Source organism: Nyctibius grandis, chromosome W (genome assembly GCF_013368605.1).
Source record: "Nyctibius grandis isolate bNycGra1 chromosome W, bNycGra1.pri, whole genome shotgun sequence".
Classification (NCBI taxonomy): domain Eukaryota; kingdom Metazoa; phylum Chordata; class Aves; order Nyctibiiformes; family Nyctibiidae; genus Nyctibius; species Nyctibius grandis.
The window spans coordinates 1,595,903-1,609,891 of NC_090694.1; the positions used below are offsets into that span (position 1 = coordinate 1,595,903).

At 48.7% G+C, this 13,989-nt stretch overlaps 1 protein-coding gene across 1 annotated transcript in view; it reads right to left on the reverse strand.

Annotated features, from left to right (window-relative positions):
* Positions 1-657: 657 nt before the first annotated feature.
* LOC137675708 (proline-serine-threonine phosphatase-interacting protein 2-like) overlaps positions 658-13,989 on the reverse strand; it is a 31,475-nt gene continuing 18,143 nt past the window's right edge. Inside the window, exons 7-15 of the mRNA XM_068421900.1 lie at positions 7,799-7,897; positions 7,552-7,597; positions 7,090-7,169; positions 4,002-4,100; positions 3,439-3,535; positions 3,042-3,123; positions 1,975-2,009; positions 1,404-1,461; positions 658-1,208 (exon numbers count right to left, since the gene is read on the reverse strand). Of these exons, the coding sequence (XP_068278001.1) occupies positions 1,412-1,461; positions 1,975-2,009; positions 3,042-3,123; positions 3,439-3,535; positions 4,002-4,100; positions 7,090-7,169; positions 7,552-7,597; positions 7,799-7,897 (588 nt within the window). The 3' untranslated portion in view covers positions 658-1,208; positions 1,404-1,411. The remainder of the gene's footprint in view (positions 1,209-1,403; positions 1,462-1,974; positions 2,010-3,041; positions 3,124-3,438; positions 3,536-4,001; positions 4,101-7,089; positions 7,170-7,551; positions 7,598-7,798; positions 7,898-13,989) is intronic.

Sequence of the window (13,989 nt, forward strand, 5' to 3'; positions counted from 1 at the left end):
CTGCTATAGACTTTTTATTATTAGTGCACGGTTATGGATATCAGGATTTCGATGGGATGTGTTGTATGGATCTGAATGATTGCTCCAAGTCAATTCATAAGCAGATCAAAGAGCTCATGGACGCCACACAGAAAATACGGGAACAGCATGGGTTTCTGGATGATTGGTTGGGTAATCTGGGAATTGGAGGGTGGCTGGTCAGATTGATTAAAATGCTATTGATGGGATTGTTTGTGATTTGTATTATCTTGCTGATATTGCCGTGTCTATTCTCCTGCTTGCAAAGGGCCCTGCAGCAGATGATAAACACGGCCTTTCTGGCTCAAAAAAAGAAAGGGGGAATTGTGGAGGGGTTTCTGGAAGAGAATGGTCACCTCCTGAGCCAGATGTAAAAGGCCACAGGCCTATCTCCTGTGTGCTTCCCACAGAGCCTCTGCCAGATTTAACACCTGCAAGGCCACAGGCCTATCTCCTGTGTGCTTCCCACGGAACCTCTGCATACTTGACAGTAAACATCACTGTGAACAGTGCTGGACTTGGCACCTGCAGGATCATGTTACAGCACAGGGGGATGGTGAAAGGACTGACCAATGGGAGGTTGCAGGGGGGAGCGTGGACAAAAAGACTTAACGTATCATAAGTGGGTTGCTACGGCGTGATTGCTATTAAGCACCAATCATAATAAAGTAGGCGCGTGATAAGGAAATAGAACTGCTATATTAATCCAGGTGTATCGGCTAATAAACGGCATTTGCTTAATCATATTGGTTGTGTAGCAGTGTCCTGTAACTTCCGCGTCAACAGGATGGATATATATGCCCTGAACAAAAGCCAGCGTGCCCAAAACATCGCACAGCGTTCCCCTCGGCACGTATGACTTCTTAGTTATCTGGAGAGTGGGAGGCTCCAGCCTCTCCCAGATGGCTGCACTTTAGAAGAATTTCAAATCAAAAACTTCTTCTGACACAGATTGCCCCTGTGTCTGGGTCCATCGCTTCTATTCCTTTTCTTCCCCTGAGTGTGAAGATGGGATATCCGTCCAAGGAGTTTGCTGATCAAAGGCACTTTCTGAATGTACAAATAATTATCAGAGTCCTCAAAGACTTTCTTAAAACGGAGAAGCACTTCAGCTCTGTGTGGCTGGGAATAACTGGAAACACCACCTCCACCATGCTGGCCAGACCAACAGTGTCTTCTGCCTGGAGAACCTACAGAACAGGATTGACAGCATCTAAACCACCGCTCCAGCTCAGACAAGTGATGGGAGGGCTGACATGATGGTCACTCCCAGTTGGTCACCTCAGAATGTCATCCCTTAACCTGTGGCCTTTCTTTCTCCACTGTCCCTCCTCTGTAGCTGCATCTCATATTAAATACTTCCTTCATCAAATGTGAGTACTTACTGTGGCTATTAGTGATGTACCAAGCTGTAGCCGTCAACTGTGGTGTAATCAGGCTCACCTGAAACACAGAGCACAAAAAAATTAGGTCTGCTCATGAGAAGTGCTCATTGTGAGACTTTATGCAAGACAGAAACACCGTGCACTGGCCACTCACGTTAAAGGGATGGGGAGGTAGAGAGGAGTGAGGCTCATTGATTTGCCCAAGAGCCAAAGCACGACTTCATTTTGCTGAGTCCCACTGCAGTATCCCATCACTGACGAATGATATAGCTCATGCTGTTGAAGCAGAGAAGGGCTCAAACTGCAGAGACAGGCGGGATCCCAATCTTAGACATCCTTAAGCTTCAGGAATGCCTACACACAGGGCTTTGATCAGAAATTCTCCTGGGTGAAACCTTGCCTCCAAAGTCAGCACCCAACTTCCCAGCATCTTTCAGTGGGGACTGGACTTATAGCAGGAGCTTCACCTAAAGCAATCCCTTTAGAGAGCTAAAGCTCACGATCTGATGGGGAAAAGCAAGAGCAGAGTGTTCTCTGTGGGACCAGAAACCCCATAAAGCCAATAACTCACCTGGCATGCTGGTCGGGGTGGGTAGAGGTCCCCTCCTGCGCAGAAGGAAACACAGAGCTGAGGATCTACGTGGCTACAGGACTCACAATGCCCTGGCTCTGTGCCAGGGCAAGAGGTTTGGCCAGCCTGGGCTTTATGGAGACCTGCTACCAAGGCATGTCATGGTGGGCTCACCACCAACAGCCTGCTTGGCAAACATGGGAATTGAAGCTGATATGGTGGGGGAGAGGAAAACGTAACCAAAAAGCACTAAGTTGGGGAAACATTCACAAGTGAGCCTCAGGGCATGCCTTTTTACATGCCTCTGCCCAGAGTGAGACATCAGGAAGCCATAATTGGACATGACTCCTCTCCCAACGTGACAGCCAAAGTGGCACACTCATCTTTAGCGACAGTCTTTAGCCCCGAATCTTCATCTTCCCCCCAGGCAGAAGCATCCTTCACCCTGTCCTCCCTGACCAGCTTCTGTCCCAAGGGAGTGAATTCGGCTCTGCTATTCCTCCCTCTATACCCACACATGCTTTTAACTGATCCGTTGCTCCTCAGATAGACAGACCACATGGAGAACCATGCAGGGAAGCCCAGAAGATTTCATTCTGGTATCAAAGGCTGCTCTAGAAGGGAGCTCAGATAGAGCAAGACATGAAATTCAGTATTCCCTTTGCTGCCTTGCTTTCCTGCTGTCTGAGCACCACAGCCCCTCACCTCCATGCAAAGGACTTCTGGAAGAGGCTTGGCACAAGAAAAAATGAGCACGCCCTCGGCACAAGAAAAAATGAGCACGCCCTCACCACAAGCACTTCCAGAATAAGATTCCCACCTATGAGAAGGGAGAAATGATCCCAAAAAGGGGGGCAAAAACCTCTGACTGGGCTTGAAGGGGTCCTTGAAGAGCTTATAATAGGCAGCATGTTGGCTTAACTCTTGCTGTGGAGAGTGATGGACTACATAGCATGGGAAATATTTTCCTCTAATACTCCCAAATCAAGCCTCCAACAGACTGAAAGCAACAAAATATGCGTTTTTTTTGTTTGAGAGCATCATTTGTAACATGTGATGTCCCTTACCTCGATATAGGTACAGGAACCGGACTTCTCACCAGAGCTGGATTTCTCTGTGTATTATAGTAGTTTTCATAAACAACAGGAGCTAGGGAAAGTTAACAGTAGTAAAGTACAGACCTTTTATAAGCATAAACTACTTGTCAACACCAATATTCAGCTGCTAAGCCTTTCCTCTCTCTGGGAAAATGCCTGATCAGGAAATTAAAAGTTACGGAAAGGGGAGATTATCTTCAGGGGCTGGTGGTAAGTGGCAGAGACTAGTGCTGCATGCCAGTTAATGAAAGGAGGGATGTTGCAAAATCAATGTTTTTGCATCCAAACTGATGCTGATCAGAGCAGCAGCTCCATGAGGAGCACAAGGAAGCCAGCGCTACTTTGTGAGATTGTACTGAGCACTTACCTGGGGCCAAACTTCCAGTTTTGCGTAAATTTACAAAAAAATCAATATCCTTCTCAATGCTGCACATTTCTAAACTCTTGCGGATTTCCTCGTATTTCTGCAAAAGGGAAATAAAAAGCTTTTCTATACATCAGGTCAAAAAACAAGAGGGTTTTTGTCCAATCATTTATCACACATGGAGTGAAAGCCCAGTGCTCACCCAGGGTACAAGCTTCAATGGTAGAGGAATCATAGAATGGTTTGGGTGGGAAGGGACCTTTAAAGGCCATCTAATCCAACCCCCCTGCCATAAGCAGGGACATCTTCAACTAGATCAGGTTGCTCAGAGCCCCGTCCAACCTGATCTGGAACATTTCCAGGGATGGGGCATCCATCACCTCTCTGGGCAACCTGTGCCAGTGGTTCACCACCCTCAAAAAAATGTGGGAATACCAGAGGAAACCTCATCTGCAAGATGGCCGATCAAAGGCCACAGCCCGACTCAGGGGTAACACAGCAGTGCACAGAAAAGCAAACTGGGCTTTGCTTTCCAAACAGAAAATGAAGATTTTCATTTGTCATACCTCGTCATTCTGGACGCAGTCCTGGGAGAGCTGGTTGACATGAAGCCAGAGGCTGTTGCGGAAGTAGTTGATCCGCTCACATTCCTGAGTCTCAAAGAACTGAAACGACACAGACAAAACGTCCCTAACATCTTTAAAACGAGAACAAAACTCTTTTATCCTGAACGTTTCTCATCCCCAAGTGCCACTACAAAGATGACTGTCCTCAGCGAGGAGCAGGTAGTGGTGGTCTCCTGTAGGAAACATGGAAACCACGAGTCCTCCAGTTTGTCCAGAGGAGAAATCATCCCTCTATGCAACCAGGTATTTCAAAGATGAGTGTTAAGCTCAGGAAGGTCTGCAGGACCAATGTGGAAGGGGTCACCTGGCACACTGCTGCCTCTGGGGAGACCAAGCCAGCTTCCTCAAGGCAGTGCATGTTCCCTAGGTACCCCATGGTCCTGTGGTCCCAGCTCACTTCCCTCCCACAAGTATGGAGCAATAAAAAAGCACTGGGGGTATATGAAAACAGATGTGCATTGATTGGTTGGTCTTCTCCCTCTTTCCTGCCCAGCCCTTTTTGAAGCAGGTTTAAACCCAAATTTTTTGAAATCTGCTGTCTGGTATACCTCAATTTCATGTGCCTTTACATATTTCCATGACAGATAACCTTTCATCTCAAGCGTACATATGCACTTGTTATCAGTTATGACCTTTGCAACAAATCGAGGTGAAAACCTCCATGTAATCTGTCTGCAGAACTGTAACTACTGCTTCCCACGCCCCATCATCAGAGAGGCTTTTGGAGATCCCAGACACCAAAAGCAAACCAGCACTGAGACACCAATGCACACCACACAAAACAGATAGAAAATTCCATTTCAAAAGGAAAAAGTAAAATAGAGACCTGAGGAGAAATAGCTTGGGAAGGGATTGGTGTGGCTGGGTGTGAGAGACTGGAATGTAAAGTGATTGTCTCAAAGTTTGCTTGTGTGTGCCGGCTTGACTGGTAAGACAGCAGAACTGTGGAATCCACAAGCTTGTTGATGCAGCACACCACTCTTCTGCTTATCAGTCGCCGACCATTGTCTGGGCTGAGCAAGCAGCCCACCAAGAACATCCTGTTTACTCTGAGTGATAAGCGAGGCCTAAGGTATGTAAATAGTGCATGAGATGTATGCGCATATGCAAAACTATAGTCACAACGGTGTCAAGACACCGTTGTCAAGATGACGAAACCCACTCCCTTACCTACATGGTATAAAGGAAGACCACCCCCCCGACACACTGTGCCGGACCACCACCAGAACCACCAGAAGACCGAACACCGAAGACAAACAGAGGACCTGCGGGCCGCCACTGGATCCTGGGTGGTGACTATCCTATCCTTGCTATACTTTCTGTAATCTCAGCCTATTTTTCCTTCTGTCTCTTGGTTTCTTTTACATGTCTTTCCTCCTCTTTCACAAAATATCATTATCCACTTATTATTCTCCAAGTAAACATAGCCCACTGTGAATCAATACTGTGCCTCGTTTGTGCTTTATGTTCGTCTCAAGGATCAACTAAGAACCCTTTCATAGGGGAGGGGAATCCTTTGCTGCTCCCGAGTGCACCGGGAGGGAAAGGGGGGGGGGGGAATTATTTTTAGGGGGCTCTAACCCATAGGGGTGGGGCTGACCGTGGAGTTTTTAGGGGGCTCCGACCCAAAGGCGGGTGGGGGCTGACCGTGGAGTTTTTAGGGGACTCTGACCTGTGCCGGCTGGGCAGGGCTGACCGAGGAGGGCTGTGATCTGATCAGTCATAGCTGGTGAACCCCCCCCCTCCCGTGGAACCTTATCGGTTCTTGACACTGGGGATGGGAAGACCTTTTGCAAGCCACCAGCTCTGCACTTCCCCAGCAAGTGCTAGAAATCCTTGCTAGACCACTTCACTGTGAGACAGTCTGCTTTAAGCCAATACAACTGCTCAGAGGGGTTCCCACACTACAGCATGGTCCATGAGATACAAGGTGAAGGGCTCCTGGTGCATGGGGATGGCTTCACCCAGCCTGCGTCCCCAGCCCACCATCAGCCTCTGCTGCAAAGTCATTTAAAGTTTTTCAGAGTTTCAGAACCTGCTTGTATCAGCAATAGTGTGGCCAGCAGGACTAGGGAAGTGATCGTCCCCCTGTACTCAGCACTGGTGAGGCCACACCTTGAATCCTGTGTTCAGTTTTGGGCCCCTCACTACAATAAAGACATTGAGGTGCTGGAGCGAGTCCAGAGAAGGGCAATGAAGCTGGTGAAGGGTCTGGAGCACAAATCTGATGAGGAGTGGCTGAGGGAACTGAGGTTGTTTAGCCTGGAGAAAAGGAGGCTGAGGGGAGACCTTATCGCTCTCTACAACTACCTGAAAGGAGGCTGTAGCGAGGCGGGGGTTGATCTGTTTTGCCAAGTAACAAGTGATAGGATGAGAGGAAACAGCCTCAAGTTGTGCCAGGGGAGGTTTAGATTGGAGATCAGGAAAAATTTCTTCATGGAAAGGGTTGTCAAGCATTGGAACAGGCTGCCCAGGGAAGTGGTGGAGTCTCCATCCCTGGAGGGATTTAAAAGAGGTGTAGATGTGGTGCTTGGCGACATGGTTTAGTGGTGGGCTTGGCAGTGCTGGGTTAATGGTTGGACTCGATGATCTTAAAGGTCCTTTCCAACCAAAACGATTCTGTGATTCTATAATTCTATGGGTGATGTTGCAGCTATAGCACATACTGGCCTCGAGTCACCAGGTGTGCAGAGGTGACCATGACCATGACTGTTCAAGATGATGGCCACACCGAACATGCAAGCAGGTAATGGACAAAAACATCAGCACTTAGTTCACTGACTGTTGATTTTAAAAGGTGGTGGAAGGAAAAAATAAATATAAAAAAATAGTGGAAACCTTGAAGTAGTGGGACCTTGAATCCAGAAGCCAAGCGTAAGACACACGCAGGGTTAGCTGCAACACATCCTGCTGCTTCTCTGCCAGGGGAACACAGAGAAGGCAAATCTGCACCGTCCATGACCCCTGCAGCAAGGGATGGACACCCAGAGGACCACACTGCTGTGTGAAGGTATTTTGGGGCATTTACCTCGCAAGCTTTGATGTGCTCTTTCTGCCATTCTTCACGGATCTTCTCCAGTGTGATAACGTTCTGCTGGTAACTCCTGTCTGCAAGGGAAATTGCATTGTCATCTGATTAAAATTAATTAAAAAAAAACCCTTTTCTAGAAGGTAATATGTGAAGCCTGAAATGGCTGGGATGTCAAGGAGAAAGCAGCAGTAATGTGTGAGCTCGGCTGTGGGTGGGCACTGCAAGGGGACGCAGAGCCGCAGAGCAATGCAGAGGGTCGTGCTGCGGGAGCAGCCTTAGTGGGGCCATGCGTGCTTCTCCAGTGCAGGTGTCCACCTCCAGTATCTTGGGCACGTGCTTCTGAGGAGCCGCGCCTGACCCAAGAGCTGGAGTTCACCCAAGAGCCATGCCATGGCTTCACAACCCCCTGCCCCAGGAAACATTCCCCTCACCCTTCAAACGCTGCATTTCCATGCTCACCAGAGTCCTCCAGAGCCGATTTTGTCTGAGCCAGCTTCAGGAACAGCTGCCAAAAATGAGAGAGAGAAGAAAGGTAGAGGGGAGCACTGGTGCATCACCAACGGCACTGCAGCCCAACCGGGGAACATCACCAGCCCTCCCGTCTCACCCCAAACCCCAGAGCTGGGAAAAGAGGCATGGGGCAGGAGAGCTGTGAGAAGGGACACCCCTTTCTCCCCCTGCCCCATGGCCACCCCCCTTTCCGTACCTTCTCCTGCTGCTTCTGCGTCACCAGGTTTGCGTTGCGGTGCACAACCTGTTCTGCCTCATCCTTATCCCTGCAGCGCTGCTCATAGAGCCGCTTGGCCTAGGAGAGCCACCAAACAGGGCAGGAGCACGTCAGCAAGCAACAAGGTGCAAATATAGCTCATGCGGGAGGCTTTGGAGGAAAGCACAGCCTACAAGTGAAGAGGTGGGCACAGGCTGCTAGCAGAGCAGGGAATGGCACGCAAGGTCCCAGGTGCCCTACTGCTTGGGCAAAACCCACCTCACAAGACAAGCTGCTGTTCACTCAAGATGAAAAGCTCATGGAAATCCGGTCCATGACATCTAAATCACTCATATCCAACCCTGCAAGGCTACCACCAGCCGTGTGCCTTGCATACTCTTCAGTTTCGCTGAGCGTGCCCTGCACACCACTCATGCAGACACAATATAAGGATGTAGAGGGGTTTTTGGAGCAGAATGGTCATGTAATGAGCCAGAAGTATGAGAGTATGGAGTGAAGGCCTAGCTGCGTGAGAAGATTCATGTAGCTAGTGTCAACAAGCCGACCTTCGAGAGATGAGGAAAAACAGCAGCTGAGCAAACAAGAATTGAGGGAGTAGCCGGTGGGAGCCGAACACGGAGGAGAAGAAACAAGAACTGATGGAGCCAATTAAGGAAGGACCAGTGGCAGAGCAGTGACCAATCAACACATCAAAGAAGAGTATGTTTAGTAATATTAACGAATAGCAATGCACATGCTTACAGCTAGGGAAAGTACAAAATGTATAAAAGGGACAGCTTATGCTTAATAAATGTCTTCACTTTGATTCACATTGGATTTTGTGGAGGCGTGTTCCTTCTCCTCAGATGGTGACCCTGATGAGACGCTGATCGACGGCAAGTTCGGGGAATAGCCCAGAAGGAGGTACACCGGCTGGAGTACGGCTCAGCAGGTCTGAAGACCGGGGCGAGACGGAGGACGACTCGCAAGAAAAGAAAAGAAAAGAACGTTGCAACGGGACACTTAGTGAGGTGAGCAGCCGGGGGAAAAAGGAGATGGGCCAAAATATTTCTAAAGAAGAAAGTGCGATAGTAAGGCTTCTCCTACATATCCTCTCTAAGAGAGGAGTGAAACATGATGAGCATTTGCTCCGGAGACTGTTAGTTTGGTGTCGAGAGCATGGGTTCCCTTCGGACCCCCAGAGCGCTTTTAAGGTGGACACTTGGGAAGATATTGGAAAGGGTTTATGGGAAGCAATAAGCAGTGGGGAAAAGGAGGCAATAGAACTGGCAACTGCATGGAGGGCTGTTCTTACTGCTCTTCAAGAAATGAAAGCAGAGAGGGCTGTTGCAGCAGGGGCTTTTACGGCTCTGCGTCCAACAGAGGTTAACCCTGGGGCGAGAGGTCTTCGTGTTTTTGGTCAGCCGCCAATACCGGTTTTTTCAAACCCCTCCGCACCACCAGAAGAGCAGGAGAAAATTGAAATACCCCCTAAACCAACAGGGGAGCCCCCTAAACCGGAGGAAATGGAGGTTGATGAGCATCAGCCCGAGCCCACCCCCCCACCCTTCAAGCCTCCGCGAGCCGCCAATCTCGCAAATCGCGCCGAATACGAATATCCCCCTCTGCCCCCGTCGTCTCCCCCATCGCCTGCCGGCGGTCCAGGGAAATTTAAGGATCCGGTGGCTTGGGCGGAAAAATTGTTAGCAAAATTACAAGACCTGGAAAGACAGACGACCTTAACTGAGCGACAGCATAAGGAGGAGCAGAGGAGAGAAGAAGAAAGGGAACGCCTACGCGGGGGGCCCAGGGGGGCCGGGGGGGGTGCTGAGGCGGCTGGGACTAGCCGCATGAGAAATATGGATGGGAATGTTGGTATGCACTCTGTCATGGGGGACGGGGGAGGAGACGATCCACGATTACGGTGGCGAGGAGTTATACGGAATGCGCTAGTGGAGGGGGAGATTCTGCCCACAGCTTTCCCAGTTATTTTGGGAAATCGGAGAGAACCACCGCACTGGGTAGGATTACAGTGGGAGATTGTTAAGGAGGCACGGAAAGCGGTACAACAAAATGGGTTGCATGCACCTTATACCCAAGCATTTATAAATAGTATCTTTATGTCCATGCTTTTAACACCTTTTGATTTTAAGCAATTGATGGCGATGATTTTAACCCCGATGCAGGAACTCTTGTGGCGGACGAGGTGGCATGACGCAGCACAGGCTGCAGCGGTGGAAAACCTGGGGAGGGGAGATAATGATCCTCTTTTAGGGATAACATTTGACCAACTGGTGGGAGAAGGGCAGTTTAGTGATCCACAACGACAGGCACGACTTAGACCAGAAGCCTTGGCACTTACTGCCACCTTAGCCCGAGAGGCTTTTAAAACCCTCCCAGAAGATGGGAAAGTAATTCCTGCCTATACAAAAATAAGGCAAGGTCCATCTGAGCCTTATATGACATTTTTAGAAAGATTGCGTGAAGCATTGGAAAGGGCATCGCTGACCGATGTAGCTCGAGAGGCGTTGCTAATGTCGTTGGCAGTCGACAATGCTAATCCTACTTGTAAGCGCATTTTACAGACATTACCCAAAAATTCTAGCCTGGCAGAAATGATGGATGCGTGTGAGCGCGTAGGAACAACGGAAGAAACAGCAGGATACATGGCGTCAGCCTTTGCGGCTGCGGTGAAACCTCTAGTACGATCAGGGAGAGGCGATCAGGGACCAAAATGTTACAACTGTGGCAAACCGGGACACCTTAAGGCTCAATGCCGAGTAAAAAGTCACGAGTTTGCAGGGACCTGCAATCGCTGCCGGAAATACGGTCACCGTGCAGATGAATGCCGATCTAGATTCACTAAGCAGGGAACTCGGCTGGGAAACGGGGGGGCGAGCGCGAGGAGACCCAGCGCGATGACACAAAACAGGTCTTCCACCCGGGCTGCCTGGATGGCGTCGCCGCCGCCACAAGAGGGAGTGCTGGGGTCGACATTGCCACAGCAGTAGAGGTGACTCTGATAGACCCGCAAGTGCAATGTATACCCACCGATATGAAAGGCCCACTGGGTCACGGGTTGAGTGCCTTACTTATCGGGCGATCCTCTACGACCCGAAAAGGTCTTTTCGTTTTACCCGGTATAATCGATGCCGATTTTACAGGGGTCATATCTATTATGGTATGGACCCCCCTGCCACCAATTCATATACCCAAAGGAGAAAAAATTGGACAACTGGTCCCCTTTAAATCAGCTGTGCCCACAGCTGGGAATCAGATAAGAGGGGCTGGGGGTTTTGGATCAACAGGCCAGGCTGACATTTATCTGGCAATGGATATCAGTAAGGCAAAACCAACAGAACGGGTAACACTAAAAGAACCTGGTGGGAAAACTTGCGTGGTAATTATGCTGATTGATACTGGAGCAGACGTTACAATAATCAGTCAAGCAGCGTGGCCTCATTCGTGGCCATTGGAGATCCCCCCTACGCCCATTTTGGGGGTCGGGGGAATACAGACCACTAAAATCAGTACAAATGTGATTTGTTGCAAATTGCAGGATGGGAGTACCTGTACAGTAAGACCATATGTGATGCCTGTCCCCATTTGTTTACTGGGGAGAGATGCATTAAGTCAATTAGGGGCACGCTTGGTAACTAACAGTGAGGGTTTTTAGAGGCGGCCATTGATGAAGGGCGACCAATCCTAAAACTAACCTGGAAAACAGAAACCCCAGTTTGGGTTGATCAATGGCCGCTGTCTGCAGAAAAAATCGCCCACCTCGAAAGCTTGGTACAGGAGCAACTGGAAAAAGGTCATATTGAGCCCACAACAAGCCCATGGAACACCCCAATATTTACTATTCCGAAAAAAAGTGGCAAATGGCGTTTGTTACATGACCTTCGAAAAATCAATGAGGTCATGGATGATATGGGAACCCTACAACCAGGGCTCCCATCCCCCAATATGATCCCTAAAGACTGGGACATTTTAATCATTGACTTAAAAGATTGTTTCTTCACCATCCCTTTGCACCCTGATGACTATCAGAAATTTGCTTTTTCGGTGCCATCAGTGAACAAAGCTGCACCTATGAAACGCTATCATTGGGTTGTGTTACCACAGGGAATGAAAAATTCACCGACAATGTGTCAAATGTATGTGGCCTGGGCACTTGCTCCTGTGCGAAGGAATTTTCCAAATTTGATTATATACCATTATATGGATGACATTCTAATAGCAGGGAAACAATTGGATAAAAAACAATTGATTCATACACTGCAGACTGAACTAGCAAAAGGTGGATTGCAAATAGCTCCAGAAAAGGTACAACAGGAGGAAAACTGGAAGTACCTTGGGTGGGAAATTACCAAAACAACTGTTAGACCCCAAAAACTAGAAATTCGTGTGAATATCAGTACTTTAAATGATGTACAAAAACTGTTGGGAGACCTCAATTGGGTGCGAACCCTGTGTGGTCTCACCAATGCTGAATTGGCACCTTTGATGCAATTGCTAAAGGGAGGAGGCGGTGCAGATGCCCCCCGCACATTGACACAGGAAGCTGAGCAGGCATTGAAACACCTGAGTACCAAAATAGCTATGGCATACACTCACCGTTGGGACCCAGATTACAGTATTGGAGTATTGGTTATCAATCACGATCGCCACCCCCTGGCATTAATTATGCAGTGGGTGACTGACAAGGATCCTCTACATGTGCTGGAATGGATCTTTTTGCCTATGCAACCAAAACGTACCATCACTACGAAAGTAGAGGCCATAGCACAACTTGTAATGAAAGGAAGGCAGAGGGTTGTAGAGATAGCAGGCGTCGAACCTGCTTTTTTGGTTATTCCACTGGTTGCAGAGTATCTACAATGGGCATTACAAAATTCCATACCATTACAAGTTGCGTTATTGGATTATAGGGGCGAGTTGAAGGTACATCTACCCCCTCACAAATACTTCTCCGTGCTGCAATTGGGTCAATGGGAAGAATTACCAAAAAGGTCAGAACGTCCGGTCAGTGGTGTCACCGTTTTTACAGATGCTGGAGGCAAAGCTCAAAAAGCAGCACTAACATGGTTAGACAATGGGAAGTGGCATGATGTAATTTTATCTGACATTCAAGGGTCTACACAACAATTAGAATTGCGAGCTGTGGTGGAGGTCTTCAGGCGATGGAACACAGCACCTGTTAATGTGGTATGTGACTCTTTATATGTCGTAGGGATTGTCCAGAGGATGGAGCGTGCTCTGCTCAAAGAGATAGCTAATGAACAACTATACCAACTTTTTCATGAATTATGGCTTTTGCTGACAGAGCGACTGCATCCATATTTCATCACACATATCCGTAGTCACACAGGACTCCTGGAAGGCTTAGCTGAAGGCAATGCTCGGGCAGACAAACTTGTCGCACCTGCCTGGGCTGCGCCTTCAATTGATCGCTTCGCTCAAGCACAACGATCTCATGCCTTTTTCCATCAATCTGCTAAGGTACTGCGGCGTCAGTTTGGGCTACGCAGTGCAGATGCACGTGGGATAGTCCAGTCCTGTCCAGACTGTCAACATCTTGGGGGTGGTTTAGCACCTGGTGTCAACCCCCGCGGTACTGGACCGTTGGAGATATGGCAAATGGATGTAACACACATCCCCGAATTTGGACGGCTGAAATATGTCCACGTGAGTGTTGACTGTTTCTCCCTTGCTACCTGGGCTACAGCACAAACAGGCGAATCCAGCAAACACGTTCAACGACACATGCGTTCTGCTATTGCGGCCCTGGGCATTCCACAGATGATTAAAACGGACAATGGCCCAGGCTATGTGGCACGCGCCACACAGGACTTTTTCCAACTGTGGGGTATAACACATATAACAGGTGTCCCACATTCACCAACGGGACAAGCTATTGTGGAGCGCATGAATCAAACTCTGAAACACCTTTTACAAAAACAAAAAGGGGGAGAGCCAGGGCTATCTCCTCCTGACAGGTTGTGTAAAGCGCTTTATGTACTAAACTTTTTACGCTTGCCACAGGACTACTCTGTACCTCCAGCAGTAAAACATGGTGCAGGGTTAAAGGGAGGTATGGAGGCTTTTCAGAAAGAACAGGAACAAGCCAAAGTGATGGTAAAAAATGGGGTGACTGGTGTGTGGGAAGGTCCAATGAAATTAATAACGTT